Below are 14,923 nucleotides of genomic sequence, written 5' to 3' on the forward strand. Positions count from 1 at the left end.
TGCAATTAACCATTAAATGCAGTTATTTGAACGGAACCGCATTTTACATCTGCATATACCCTTGTCTTTTATCAAGGTCACTTTATAGTAGTAATCAACCAATATGTTTTGTTTTTTCATTGGCCAATACACATACTGATATTTTGGGAGCAAGGTGGTCGATTGTTGATATAATGCCGAAATACAGTACACATACCTGATACAATTCCATGAGCGCACATAAGATATAAACAAAATTAAAATCAAGTTCCATTCATTAAAAAACGCTGTCGGTTAAGCCATAAACTGATCAGGCAGCAAGAGAGCTGCGTACGTTTTCGGACGCAGCCACAGTATTTACTCCAATGGACCACTAGAGAGTGCCAGTGCTTTATCCTGAGATCAAAGCATTTTATTTCACGGCTGTACAAATAAAACCTCAGAAACAGGTATTTCAACTGCTATGAAAGCCCTGGCATCAAAGATAGATTTAAGAAATATATTGAATATAATTAGACAGTTGTCTTTAGCGTAAGTCGACTCCGTAAAGCCAGAGACAGTTTGGCAGAGACGGACCACTGGCATTAAAATGAATGGGAGAAATTGGAACGGCCAACGGATGTAGAGGTAAAAGGGCCAATCACCCTACATCGTCTGTCAGTCAAAACGCGCATGCACTTCAGCTGAACCCGCCTGAGTTATTTTTTAATTGCGTAAACTGAGCTAAATAAGCACAATTATGATACCATTGTTGTCAGATGTTACTGCTGATTTGAAATATGTTCTTTGATTGTCATCTTCACTTACCGTTTTGGAGATTTCGGTCTTTCCCCATTCAAGGAGATAGGAGCTGCACTTTTATGCCGTTTGTTTACTTTGAAAATAGCTGCTCATACTGACCGAGAGCGTTCCAGAGATGGCCGCCGAGTGAACGGACTTGCCTTGAAAGAGACTTTGGTAAAGCGTTGTCTTGAAAGACAACTCCCTTGTTGTTTTTAATGCAAAGAACAACATACACATTAGGTTAAATCATTAATGTAATAAAGAAAAGGGGGATAAAGTACATTAACGATTCAAAAAGGTTTCCCATTACAATAAACAAATTGACAGTATGTTGAATGTGAGTGCGGGGGCGTGGTTGAGTGTTTGTTCGGAGAGAGAAAGCGATAAGGGTGCACACACACACATGAGCGCTATAATGTCTAACACCTGTTGCTGATTGCAGTAAGCACTGGGGAGAGCGATAAAAGGGGACCACGAGCGAGAGAGCGAGCAAGCCACCAACCCGTCTGAAAGAGACTGTGCTCAGTTTAAGTTAAAGAGTGTTATGCTGAAAAGCCCCTTTGAGTTTGTTTATTAAAGTTATACCTTTGAGTTGAAGCCCAAGTTTCCTGTGTCCTCCTTTCCCTCCCTTAATTGAACGTGTACAGTGAGTTATTATAGAAACAGCAAAAATGTATTTTCTTCATTTCTCAAAGGTGGACAAAATTCAAACGGGTCTTGAGTATTTTCAGTCAGGCATAGTGTGAGGCAGACAGCTGAGCTGAGTGAAGGACCCCCCACATGTATATACTCACGTGTTTGTCTACAGTCATGGCGGACATGCAAATGAAAATTATCCGCAAGAAAATTCAAAAGAGAAATGAGAAAAACAAGCAACGCAAACTGCTCAGAGAACAAAGGGAAGAAGAAGAAGGCAACGATAAAGGTGCTTAAAACCGTTATTCAAATGAATGTGATCTACACATAACACTCTTAGTCATGCCACCAACATGTGTTCATGACACTTAGTACACGTTAGTTTTGTCTTCCATTATAGTCAGTTATATTTAAATCCAGCACAACAGATATTTAAAAAGTATTCTTTGTGCTGTTGGTGTGTTTATAATCACATGAACGAGTTAATTCAGTTTAATAAAGAGTGTTCGAATTCAGATCTACCGTAATTCACTTGTTTTATACTGATCGTATGGTTCTGTTTAATCATATTTGAGCCCAAATCTGGGTTTCCTTGCTGATCTTCAAAATAGTTTTAACTCTTGTTTTATAAGGATCAAACTCAGCTGGAGTATTTAGTATTTGCCTTGAATAAAGCAAATCTTCAGGCCAACGTATTCAATACATCAATCTACTTGTTGAATGTGCAGCATGCTCTTTTAATGATAAAACTGAAATATGAAAAAGTGTGTTTCTGATCTAGTAGAGTCGAAGGTTGTGCTGGAAGAGCCCGAAGTGACCAGTGATTCTGCTCAGAAAGACACCGAAGAGAACGAAACGTCACAGAACATCAAGAAGAGGAAAAAGAAAAGAAAATTGGATGGAACCGGAGACACGACATCAAGTGAGTGTTTATATGCTGCTTATTGCAGTGAATGTTGTAAGAAGAGAAGGAGTTTCATTGGATGTATTGTAATTGTTGTGTAAAGTGCTCCAAGATGGTTATTACAAATACACAGATATGTATTTGCCATGCCAATTCAATAGAAGATATTGGCTATTTTGAGATTATCGCAATTGGACGTTTAACAGAAATGATCATTCTCCCAAGTGTCAGTTCCAAGATCTACCAACAGCCTGGTCAAGAATTAAATTTGCATTTCAATTTGCAAATGTTATTATTCGTGATTTTGAGTAAATATTGTGTCAAATACTAATTTTACGCAATTTTCTGTACATCTTATTTGCAGTCATAAAGTTATATTATACATGCATATACAGTTGTGCTCAAAAGCTTGCATACCCTGGCAGAAATTGTGGAATTTTGGCATTGATTTTGAAAATATGACTGATCAGGCAAAATAAATTAAGGATAGTGATTATATGAAGCCATTTTTCATCACATAGTTGTTTGGCTCCTTTTTAAATCATAATGGTAACAGAAATCACCCAAATGGCCCTGATCAAAAGTTTACATACCCTTGAATGTTTGGTCTTGTTACAGACACACAAGGTGACACACACAGGTTTAAATGGCAATTAAAGGTTAATTTCCCACACCTGTGGCTTTTTAAATTGCAATTAATGTCTGTGTATAAATAGTCAATGAGTTTGTTAGCTCTCACATGGATGCACTGAGCAGGCTAGATACTGAGCCATGGGGAGCAGAAAAGAACTGTAAAAAAAGACCTGCGTAACAAGGTAATGGAACTTTATAAAGATGGAAAAGGATATAAAAATATATCCAAAGCCTTGAAAATGCCAGTCAGTACTGTTCAATCACTTATTAAAAAGTGGAAAATTCAGGGATCTCTTGATACCAAGCCAAGGTCAGGTAGACCAAGAAAGATTTCAGCCACAACTGCCAGAAGAATTGTTCGGGATACAAAGAAAAACCCACAGGTAACCTCAGGAGAAATACAGGCTGCTCTGGAAAAAGACGGTGTGGTTGTTTCAAGGAGCACAATACGACAATACTTGAACAAAAATGAGCTGCATGGTCGAGTTGCCAGAAAGAAGCCTTTACTGCTCCAATGCCACAAAAAAAACACCTTGACATGCCTCACAGCTTCTGGCACACTGTAATTTGGAGGGACGAGACCAAAATAGAGCTTTATGGTCACAACCATAAGCGTTGTGTTTGGTGAGGTGTCAACAAGGCCAATAGTGAAAAGAATTCCATCCCCACTGTGAAGCATGGTGGTGGCTCACTGATGTTTTGGGGGTGTGTGAGCTCTAAAGGCACGGGGAATCTTGTGAAAATTGATGACAATATGAATGCAGCATGTTATCAGAAAATACTAGCAGACAATTTGCATTCTTCTGCACGAAAGCTGTGCATGGGATGCTCTTGGACTTTCCAGCACGACGATGACCCTAAGCACAAGGCCAAGTTGACCCTCCAGTGGTTACAGCAGAAAAAGGTGAAGGTTCTGGAGTGGCCATCATAGTCTCCTGACCCTAATATCATCGAGCCACTCTGGGGAGATCTCAAACGTGCGGTTCATGCAAGATGACCAAAGACTTTGCATGACCTGGAGGCATTTTGCCAAGACGAATGGGCAGCTATACCACCTGCAAGAATTTGGGGCCTCATAGACAACTATTACAAAAGACTGCACGCTGTCATTGATGCTAAAGGGGGCAATACATAGTATTAAGAACTAAGGGTATGCAGACTTTTGAACAGGGGTCATTTCATTTTTTTTCATTGTTGCCATGTTTTGTTTTATGATTGTGCCAATCTGTTATAACCTACAGTTGAATATGAATCCCATAAGAAATAAAAGAAATGTGTTTTGCCTGCTCACTCATGTTTTCTTGAAAAATGGTACATATATTACCAATTCTCCAAGGGTATGCAAACTTTTGAGCTCAACTGTATATACCGTAATATGACCTGCTCTGTTAGGTGTGAAAAAGGTCAAGAAGCCGAATGAAGTTGAAGATGCAACAGAAATATCAGAGGGAGAAGAGGAGCGACAAAATGATGAAAAACAGGAGGAGGAGGAGAGGAAATCCGCCGAACCTGGGAAATTACTGGAGAATGGAAATCAAGAAAAAGAGGGATGTGCTGATGAGGAAGAGGATGATGGACCAGAACTTCCTTCTGGACTGACAGGTAAACATTGCACAATCTGTATTGTGTTTCAGGATGTCCTACGTTAGTATATGTGTGAGCTTATTTGTTACCTGTATTTTGATGTTATTTTGCTGGTGCCTCAGGTGCATTTGAGGACAGGTCATTTGCATCTTTGGCGGAGATGGTGAGTGAGAATACTCTTAAGGGAGTGAAGGAAATGGGCTTTGACACCATGACTGAGATCCAGCACAAGACCATACGTCCACTGCTAGAAGGGAGGTGAGTCTGAAGAGCAAGAGAGAGAGCAAGGTTTTACGTTCACAGTGATATACACATCACATTTGTGTATTCATTGTATTGATGTTTGAGGTGTGTGTTTGTCCAACAGAGATGTGTTGGCAGCAGCTAAAACAGGAAGTGGTAAAACTCTGGCTTTCCTGATCCCCTCCATTGAGCTCATCTACAAACTCAAATTCATGCCCAGGAATGGTGAGTGCACACACTGAACACATTTGCATATCCTTGAGATACTCTGTGCAACGTACTGTCCGATTCAAGAATTAATTGCTCCATTGGTGCAGTTTTTATTTTATTTACATTTAGTCATTTCGCAGACACTTTTATCCTAAGTGTCTTTCAAATGAGGAACATAACCAATTTGTCATATAAAAACAGTATTTGCAGTATCACACTTAATGAATCAGTCAAAATGAATCAAACTGATTCTTCGATCTGAATCATGGACTGAATCATTCAGACAACTCACTGAAATTACTCTTGTTTACGCCATCACTCACTGAATCAAAGTGGTGCCCACTGTGGCAACAACTAAATTTCACATGTTATTTTGAGTGCATCAAAAGCACTTAAAAGCACAAAAGCTGTTAATTCAGACAGTTTTTTTTAATAATTGTGACAGGTAATGCCTAGTTTGGCCTCAGAAGAGTGATGTGGTTTTGTCTGTCTCTTAGGGACTGGAGTGATCATTCTGTCTCCCACTCGTGAGTTGGCCATGCAGACATACGGCGTGATGAAGGAGCTGATGACACATCACGTGCACACATACGGCCTCATCATGGGTGGCAGCAATCGCTCAGCTGAAGCCCAGAAGCTTGCTAATGGAGTCAATATTCTCGTTGCCACACCTGGCAGACTTCTTGATCACCTGCAGGTAAGGCCTCTCTCATTTAACAGTTTTGCCACAGACCTCATTTACATGCTCTTGAGAGAACACTTTGGTTTTTGCAATTAAGAAACGTAATGTATACGCAAACGTTGTTTTCCTTATGCCGCACCAATTTTAAACATCGACTACTGTCTCTCACGTCCGTGTACATGCGCTTAAGTACATTGGGGGAATCCCGATGTTTAACGTAAGAGGGAAACCCCACTATTGCAGCGGAATTCTGCTGTTGGTCTCAATGGAAAGTTATGGAATCAAACACAGCAACATCTCTGGAATATATGAAAATAAAGCCAAGCCACAGAGCATAAAAAATTGTGAAGTCGTCTTCAGACTAGGGGCTGCACGACTACTGATTTTTAATTATCGACTAGTCGACCCCACTAAGCCTGAAGTATACTTTGATTTTGACACGAACGCTCAGCGTCTGTGCACAGTCTACATGAGCCTGTTAAAGTATACTCCATCTGACTGTGCACGCATGCGCTACGACTGTACAAGGCAACGGACTACTTCTCTTCAGGAGTTTAGACCAAAAAAGATATCTTTATAGTTTTTCAGATTCGAGTTATACAAGTACAGGTCTCTCCTGACCTCCTCACACGTGTTCTTGACGTGCACATCCACTGTTGACGTTTTTACATTCATCTCCTGTTGTTTAGCAGTGATTACTTGTTCTATCACATCTTCGTGACAACAACGGCTCATGTGAGTATTGCCACCTTTTGGACCTACTCCTACAGCACTCTGCTGATGACGGTTTTACGCGTCCTGTACCAAAGTATACTTTGGGTTTTATTCGAGTTGAATTTGAGTAGTTGTGACGTCATTCAACCCCCAAACCACTCCGACTTGAAGTGCTTTTCTAAACTTTCGCCGAATCACTTTCTTGAAGGAGAGAACAGCATCCATGTAAGATGTGCCAACAAGCAAAGTTCACAATTGGAATGTATTCCGTCAGGTCATCGGACTCCAACTTGAAGCGCTTTTCTAACTGTTGTTGAGTCGTCATCTTGAAGGAGTGAACAGCATCCAGGTCAGCATAACACTAGTACTTTGGTTATATTTGAAGGCTGATTAGTGGCCCATCTGCATATATTATAGGTTCCTGTGGCATTTGTGCCATCTTTATCAGAGTAGCCTATGGAATTTCTGAACATTGTGTTGATGCAATGCTATGCGCATGTGCAATACAGATACGGCGAATGCGTAAGACTGTTTGTTGATAGTTTGATGCTTTGCATTGCGTTGTTGAGCAGAGCAACACAGTAAACAAACAGCAGTTCGAAAGTGCATTCTGTGTATGCATCTTTTAATGTGAGTTTGACAGTACATCACAGCCTATATTTGAGCCACTGCGCCTTTTCAGTGCAGAGCCACCGGTTTCACACCCGCTGTATTTCCAGACCCATTTTGTAAATCACGTGGTGAGCAACTAGCCGACTTAAGGCTGACAGTGTTGACTACGTTAGTTGTAGTTGACTAGTCTGTGCAACCCCTACTTCAGACGCAATTGTTACGTAAGCTGCTTACTGACCGTGTCACATGGGGGTAAAGAGGGTAGAGAGAAAACCACGTACACAGTGCATGTAAACATGAACGCCGTTTTATAAACGGCTTTCTGGTGTCCATGTAAAAACCTCACTGACCTTTCTCTTCCCCCAGAACACACCCGGATTCATGTTTAAGAACCTTCAGTGTCTGATCATTGATGAGGCTGACAGGATTCTGGAGGTGGGCTTTGAGGAGGAGCTAAAGCAGATCATCAAACTACTGCCGAGTAAGAACCAATTACATCACTCTGACATCACTGCCTTAAAACAAAACCTACAAGTTTAGCCTAAAATAGCATAATGTAGGACTCCCATAGACATTCTATGAGCGGTACACTGGTGAGGAGACAAGAGGCCGTTCTTTTTGAATGGATGTCTATGGAGGAGATGCCTCAGTGTGCTGAATAAAGTGCTTTTGTGAGGAAACAGTTCATCACTTAATGAATTGACCACATTTCCGTTAATCTTCGACATGTTTTACACTAAACAATGCTTTTTGATTGAATACGTGTGGAGTTTACTACGATAAATCAACGTTTTATAAGAGAAGTCACGGACGATTTTGCGACAGGTAGGTGTCAGTTTATGGCTCTCCCCATTCATTTGTATGGTATCCGCAAACGGTGACTTACTGTCGTAGCACGCTAGTTGACCGTTACGCTCTCTCCTATTGTAGAGCCACTGAGGTTATCTCCATATATATAAAATAATCCCTGCTTAAACATTAATGCTACTGTGTAATGAAGGAAAACAAGTTTACATGAAGTGACGATTACGCTGGGTGATATTCATGATACATTTGCAACGATTAATAGAAAATAAAAAAATATTATGAATATCTCAAATGTCATGTGCTTTTTATTTTACCATTACATTTTCTCAAGTGACTTGTAAACATAAAAACCATAACTTCTTCATAAGATCTTTTAATATTGAATATTGAATTGAATATTGAACTTTAGTAGACAAAAATGCTGATAGAGTTGGTAAGTTAATTTAAAAAAAATCAGTTCAAATTGTCCATGTCAATGCATCTGTTCAAAACTTTGATTAGATAATTTGTTTGCGTCATCACTCAAAATTGTTCATGCAATCTCTGCCTGCCAATTTGCATATATATATTTTTTTTTAGAAAAATATGTTTGTAAATATTTTTTTTTTTTTTACAATTTTACTGTTATAATGGTGCATAGAAATGAAAATGAATAAAGAAAATCTACAGATTGTTTTTTTACTTTACTACTTTTTTACCACATTTACTGCATTTTTAATCTACTAGTCAACAGTGACCATTTGGTTGAAATTATGTTTCCTGTGATTGAAAAAACACACTGCATCATAAATACTTAAAGTAATATAAAATATTTACTAGCCTTATCTTGTTCATTTTCAGAAAAAAGGCAAACAATGTTGTTTTCAGCAACGCAGACACGTAAAGTGGAAGATCTTGCGCGAATCTCCCTCAAGAAGGAGCCCCTGTATGTGGGGGTGGACGACCACAAAGACACAGCCACTGTGGAAGGACTTGAGCAGGTAAACCACTCACCCGTCCCAAACCTCTCTCTGAATGTAATGTTCTGGTCATGCCTTGTAAAGCGATTTTTGACTTTCACGCATTGATCTAAGGATAAACGTGTTTTGTTTTGTGCAATTTTTAGGGTTATGTTGTATGCCCGTCTGAGAAGCGGTTCCTGCTTCTCTTTACGTTTCTGAAGAAGAACCGTAAGAAGAAGCTGATGGTGTTCTTCTCGTCCTGCATGTCTGTTAAGTATCACTATGAGCTGCTCAATTACATCGACCTACCCGTCATGGCCATTCACGTGAGTGACCTAGTAAACACAAAGTCTGAGAGTTGTGGTGAGAGGTGCCAATTGTGCAGTGTTGTGATGAATGTTTTATTTTGATGATCTCTCAGGGGAAACAGAAACAGACGAAGAGAACCACCACATTTTTCCAGTTCTGTAACGCAGATTCTGGCATTCTGCTCTGTACTGACGTGGCTGCCAGAGGCCTTGATATCCCAGAGGTGGACTGGATTGTTCAGTATGACCCTCCTGATGATCCAAAGGTACTGTAGCTCATTCATTACTAAATCACAGTGATGTATAGGTTTCAGATGTTTATTCCTGCGTACTCGTAGTCCAACGTGTCGATTAGGTTAATTCTAGGTCAATGTTCATGTGTATGAATTATATTTTTTTCTAAATGTTAATTTTCTGATGATATAGGAGTACATCCACCGTGTTGGGCGAACAGCTCGTGGTATTAATGGCAGAGGACATGCCCTCCTGATCTTGAGACCAGAGGAGCTCGGCTTCTTACGATTCCTCAGACAGGCCAAAGTATGACAGTATTACAACTACTGTTGTATACTGGCCTTAGCATGTGTATTAATACCATAAAAGAGGCATTAAAGTATTGTGTTTGGCTAAACAAATTAAGCTCAATTGATACTTGATTACCCAGGAAAATAAATTTATATGTATACTTTTGCAGTTGTGAATTTTTATAATACATTTATTTTGGTCCAGTGCCTTGCCCCATAGACTTCTGTTGTAAGTGCATTACTCACTCTGTTGCATAAATGATTGAAAATTATTTTCTGTGGTAATTGACAGCATGTCTGTTACCATCCATAGAGCTTAACTTTGTACCCAGAGCGTTACTTTAAGGGTGTTAGAATGTGTGCAAAATTGGAGATTGTCTCACTGATTTAAAGGGATAGTTCACCCAACAGTGAAAATTCTCTCATCATTTACTCACCCTCATGCCATTCCAGATGTGTATGAATTTCTTTCTTCTGCAGAGCACAAAGATTTTTAGAAGAATATCTCAGCTCTGTACAATGCAAGTGAATAGTGACCAGAACTTGAGGTCCAAAAAGGACATAAATGGTGCATAAAAGTAATCCTTATGACTCCAGTGGTTAAATCCATGTCTTCAGAAGTGATATGATTAGTGCAGGTGAGAAACGAATATATATATATATATATATATATATATATATATATATATATATATATATATTTGATTATAAATCTCCACCTTTGACCAACCCCAACTAATAGGTGGCTGAATGTGGAAGTGAAAGTGTAGATTTACAGTAAAAAAAAAAAAAAAAGAGGGCTTAAATATTGATCTGTTTCTCACCCACACCTACCATATTGCTTCAGGAGATATGAATTTAACCACTGGAGTCATATGGATTACTTTTATGCTGAGTTTTATGTGCTGTTTGGACGTGCTGAGTTCTGGTCACCATTCACTTGCATTGTAAGGAACTACAGAACTGAAATATTCTTCTAAAAATCTTCATGTGTGTTCTACAGATGAAAGAAAGTTGTACACATCTGGGATGTCATGAGGGTGAGTAAATGATGAGAGAATTTTCATTTTTGGCTGAACCATCCCTTTAAAGATTTCTTTGTCTCTTGCTTCCCTCAAAGGTTCCCTTGAGTGAGTTTGAGTTCTCCTGGAGTAAAATCTCTGATATTCAATCTCAGGTGAGACTTCAGATTCTCAGTTCTAACAATGAAAGTAATTTAAATCTCTAACCCCAACATTTGAATGAATTGAGATTCAGAAGATAAGTTGGTTGTCATGACTGTGGGGGGACTGATATTGACTTTCCTCTCTTGCAGTTGGAGAAGCTGATAGAAAAGAACTACTACCTTCACAAATCAGCTCAGGAGGCCTACAAATCCTATGTCAGAGCCTACGACTCTCATTCCCTCAAACAGATCTATAATGTGGAGACACTGAACCTCCCCAAGGTGGCCATGTCCTTCGGCTTTAAAGTGCCGCCCTTTGTGGATCTCAGTATCCTTTCAGTGCTGTATTGTTACAGTGAATCATCAACCGTTTATTGTTCTCCTATTTTAATGCTTTTTTCCAAGAGAATTTGAAGTTATAGTTTTTCACATTACTAATTAAGGCTGGATGGCATAGCTGCAATAAAGTCAATATATCTCAATATATTTCAGGTTTTAAAATGTATTCCATATATATTTTAGGTATGTTATTGGTCCAAAATGGTTTAAAATAGTGTTGTAGTTTTTTAAATAGCACACCGTAATAAAATGCAATATTTATCTAGTGCATATGTTTTCACTAAAATGTATGATTATATTAAAATCACCGTGTTGTATCGAAGTTCATTGACATACCGCTTGAACTGATTCACAGAAATTAATCATTGACAATAGTTTCAAATGATTCATTAAAATAATTATACTTGGCAATGTCATTTTTGCTATCCAAGTATAAATTATAGACAAAACATTTTTTATGTTTTAATGCTTGGCAGGTCACACTCACTATGGCCAAATAAAACCTATTAAAATATCAGTTATAATCCCAGACCCTACTACTATTTTATTTTATTTTTTTGTCAAGCATGGAATTGTGGTTGTGTTGTGTGTAGGTGCATTTGCAGTACAAAGCCTTTTTTTCTTGCAGTAGTGTGAATTCCTTAACTTGCGTTCTCAGATGTTCACAGCAGTAAAGGGGTGAAGATGCAGAAGAGAGGTGGCGGCGGAGGCTTCGGCTACCAGAAATCTAAGAACATCCAAAAGGCCAAGATCTTCAAACATGTCAACAAAGGAAAGGGAGACGGCCGACAGTTCTCACGCTGAGAATAAGATTGATGTTCCTTGATTCACCTCTTCTGATCTATGTGGAGTATCTATCAGACCACACAACTGTAATATTGTTCAAAGTTGTGCTGTCTGCATTCCATGTCTGTACAGAAATCTGTTTTCAAAGGCCATAATATCGGTATATAATAGTTTTTACTGAATTTTTCTTGTTACTGGCCCAACTAAGAGTAAAACGGAAACTTATCTTGTGATTTCTAATTTCCAAGCTGCCTGGTCCCCACATTGGACTGAACCTTCAACATTTCATCATGATGTACCAATATAACAATACAATGTTTATTTTTTACCAAGATATTTTCAGCCATAAGAAATGCCACGAGGGAACATTCATGAACATTTCTGAGTGGTTTTGCAAACAGACTGTTGAACCGACTCATTGCAATGGATGTTTTGAAAGAACTGATTTACGGAATTAAATCAAACTTCCCATTCTATCTGTAGGCATTATGATGAGGGTTAAATCAATAGGAAGCTATGTTACAACAATACCTCTGTCTTAGGGTTTTCATGCTCACAAATTGAGTAAAAACTGACCAACTGCCAGAGGAATACAAATCACATTTAAATGTAATATTCATGGTGTTAATTTATCATCCAGTCCAAGTTGCAACCCAGCTATTTATATATTATGCCACAATCAGCATCAGTGGTAAATAAACAAACCACTTAATATGTACATAAGCTAAGAATTTATTGCAATCTCTGTTCTTGGGGCAATTTATGAACTAGAGAATTAGAAAGACCCCAGAGCAGGAGATGTGATCCTAGGTTGTCTCTACCATTGGTGTATTATATGCAACTTTTCTAATGCAAACAATTACTTCAGTAAATAAATCTGTCAGAGTGGTTAATTGCCTCTTTAATGTGTTTTAGGCTTATGGCAGCAGATCATTATGGTCATCATGATACAAAAAAATTTGATAATTTAATAATTACCTTAAGTTCCCATAAGTGAATAAATCGTGTAAAATACATCAGTATAACCAAATAAAGGCAGAGATAAAAAAAAACCATCTACAGTATGTTTATGACATGCTATGAATGGATCTGACATTTGACAACCTGGAACAATTAATCCAGGCTAACACAAAGTGTTTCAGTCAGAGCAGCTATAATCACAGCATCAGTCTGCACTAAAATTAAATATCACAGATATCAGGTAATGTGCGTGTTTCCTTCCAGCTGTTATGATGCTCCCTTTGCTCTCAGTTTAGATAACAGTATCTCATTTTTATGGCACTCCAAAAACTCTGTTTTTTTCAATCCAGAATATCACAAGTCTTAATGCATATACATCCAGAGTAAAAGAACAGGAAGGAGATTCATGTAAAAGCATATACAGGTGCATCTCAATAAATTAGAATGTCGTGGAAAAGTTCATTTATTTCAGTAATTCAACTCAAATTGTGAAACTCGTGTATTAAATAAATTCAATGCACACAGACTGAAGTAGTTTAAGTCTTTGGTTCTTTTAATTGTGATGATTTTGGCTCACATTTAACAAAAACCCACCAATTCACTATCTCAAAAAATTAGAATACATCATAAGACCAATAAAAAAAACATTTTTAGTGAATTGTTGGCCTTCTGGAAAGTATGTTCATTTACTGTATATGTACTCAATACTTGGTAGGGGCTCCTTTTGCTTTAATTACTGCCTCAATTCGGCGTGGCATGGAGGTGATCAGTTTGTGGCACTGCTGAGGTGGTATGGAAGCCCAGGTTTCTTTGACAGTGGCCTTCAGCTCATCTGCATTTTTTGGTCTCTTGTTTCTCATTTTCCTCTTGACAATACCCCATAAATTCTCTATGGGGTTCAGGTCTGGTGAGTTTGCTGGCCAGTCAAGCACACCAACACCATGGTCATTTAACCAACTTTTGGTGCTTTTGGCAGTGTGGGCAGGTGCCAAATCCTGCTGGAAAATGAAATCAGCATCTTTAAAAAGCTGGTCAGCAGAAGGAAGCCTGAAGTGCTCCAAAAGTTCTTGGTAAACGTGTGCAGTGACTGTGGTTTTCAAAAAACACAATGGACCAACACCAGCAGATGACATTGCACCCCAAATCATCACAGACTGTGGAAACTTAACACTGGACTTCAAGCAACTTGGGCTACGAGCTTCTCCACCCTTCCTCCAGACTCTAGGACCTTGGTTTCCAAATGAAATACAAAACTTGCTTTCATCTGAAAAGAGGACTTTGGACCACTGGGCAACAGTCCAGTTCTTCTTCTCCTTAGCCCAGGTAAGACGCCTCTGACGTTGTCTGTGGTTCAGGAGTGGCTTAACAAGAGGAATACGACAACTGTAGCCAAATTCCTTGACATGTCTGTGTGTGGTGGCTCTTGATGCCTTGACCCCAGCCTCAGTCCATTCCTTGTGAAGTTCACCCAAATTCTTGAATCGATTTGTCTTGACAATCATAAGGCTGCGGTTCTCTCGGTTGGTTGTGCATCTTTTTCTTCCACACTTTTTCCTTCCACTCAACTTTCTGTTAACATGCTTGGATACAGCACTCTGTGAACAGCCAGCTTCTTTGGCAATGAATGTTTGTGGCTTACCCTCCTTGTGAAGGGTGTCAATGATTGTCTTCTGGACAACTGTCAGATCAGCAGTCTTCCCCATGATTGTGTAGCCTAGTGAACCAAACTGAGAGACCATTTTGAAGGCTCAGGGAACCTTTGCAGGTGTTTTGAGTTGATTAGCTGATTGGCATGTCACCATATTCTAATTTTTTGAGATAGTGAATTGGTGGGTTTTTGTTAAATGTGAGCCAAAATCATCACAATTAAAAGAACCAAAGACTTAAACTACTTCAGTCTGTGTGCATTGAATTTATTTAATACATGAGTTTCACAATTTGAGTTGAATTACTGAAATAAATGAACTTTTCCATGACATTCTAATTTATTGAGATGCACCTGTACATCTGAAGTACTGAGAAATGTTGACCGCCTAGTGTCTGAGTCAATATATTATAATACAAACTGCAGCATTTAAAAGTGTGATTGACACCTGCTCAGACAACACAACTT

The 14,923-nt window shown here is 38.8% G+C and overlaps 1 protein-coding gene across 2 annotated transcripts; it reads left to right on the forward strand.

The window, feature by feature from the left end:
* The first annotated feature begins 1,525 nt into the window (after window positions 1-1,525).
* ddx18 (DEAD (Asp-Glu-Ala-Asp) box polypeptide 18) lies at window positions 1,526-12,738 on the forward strand. 2 transcript variants are annotated; one of them, XM_051711093.1, is made up of 14 exons: window positions 1,526-1,687; window positions 2,180-2,320; window positions 4,328-4,537; window positions 4,642-4,777; window positions 4,887-4,987; window positions 5,470-5,669; window positions 7,347-7,461; window positions 8,628-8,767; window positions 8,893-9,054; window positions 9,150-9,302; window positions 9,463-9,576; window positions 10,681-10,737; window positions 10,876-11,053; window positions 11,723-12,738. In XM_051711093.1, exons 1-14 carry the CDS (start codon window positions 1,543-1,545, stop codon window positions 11,866-11,868), a joined length of 1,998 nt encoding a protein of 665 aa, XP_051567053.1. In that variant the 5' UTR covers window positions 1,526-1,542; the 3' UTR covers window positions 11,869-12,738. The 2 variants fall into 2 exon arrangements, with proteins under 2 accessions (XP_051567053.1, XP_051567054.1); XM_051711094.1 differs by having other exon boundaries at window positions 2,183-2,320.
* Window positions 12,739-14,923: the final 2,185 nt, after the last annotated feature.

This window comes from Myxocyprinus asiaticus, chromosome 11 (assembly GCF_019703515.2).
Source record: "Myxocyprinus asiaticus isolate MX2 ecotype Aquarium Trade chromosome 11, UBuf_Myxa_2, whole genome shotgun sequence".
NCBI classification, from domain to species: domain Eukaryota; kingdom Metazoa; phylum Chordata; class Actinopteri; order Cypriniformes; family Catostomidae; genus Myxocyprinus; species Myxocyprinus asiaticus.

Coding starts and splice junctions, on each gene's coding strand:
- ddx18 (XM_051711093.1), top strand. CDS start 1,543: ATGTATATACTCACGTGTTTGTCTACAGTCATGGCGGACATGCAAATG. Junction 2,321..4,327: donor AACCGGAGACACGACATCAA/GTGAGTGTTTAT, acceptor CTGCTCTGTTAG/GTGTGAAAAAGGTCAAGAAG. Junction 8,768..8,892: donor CTGTGGAAGGACTTGAGCAG/GTAAACCACTCA, acceptor TGCAATTTTTAG/GGTTATGTTGTATGCCCGTC.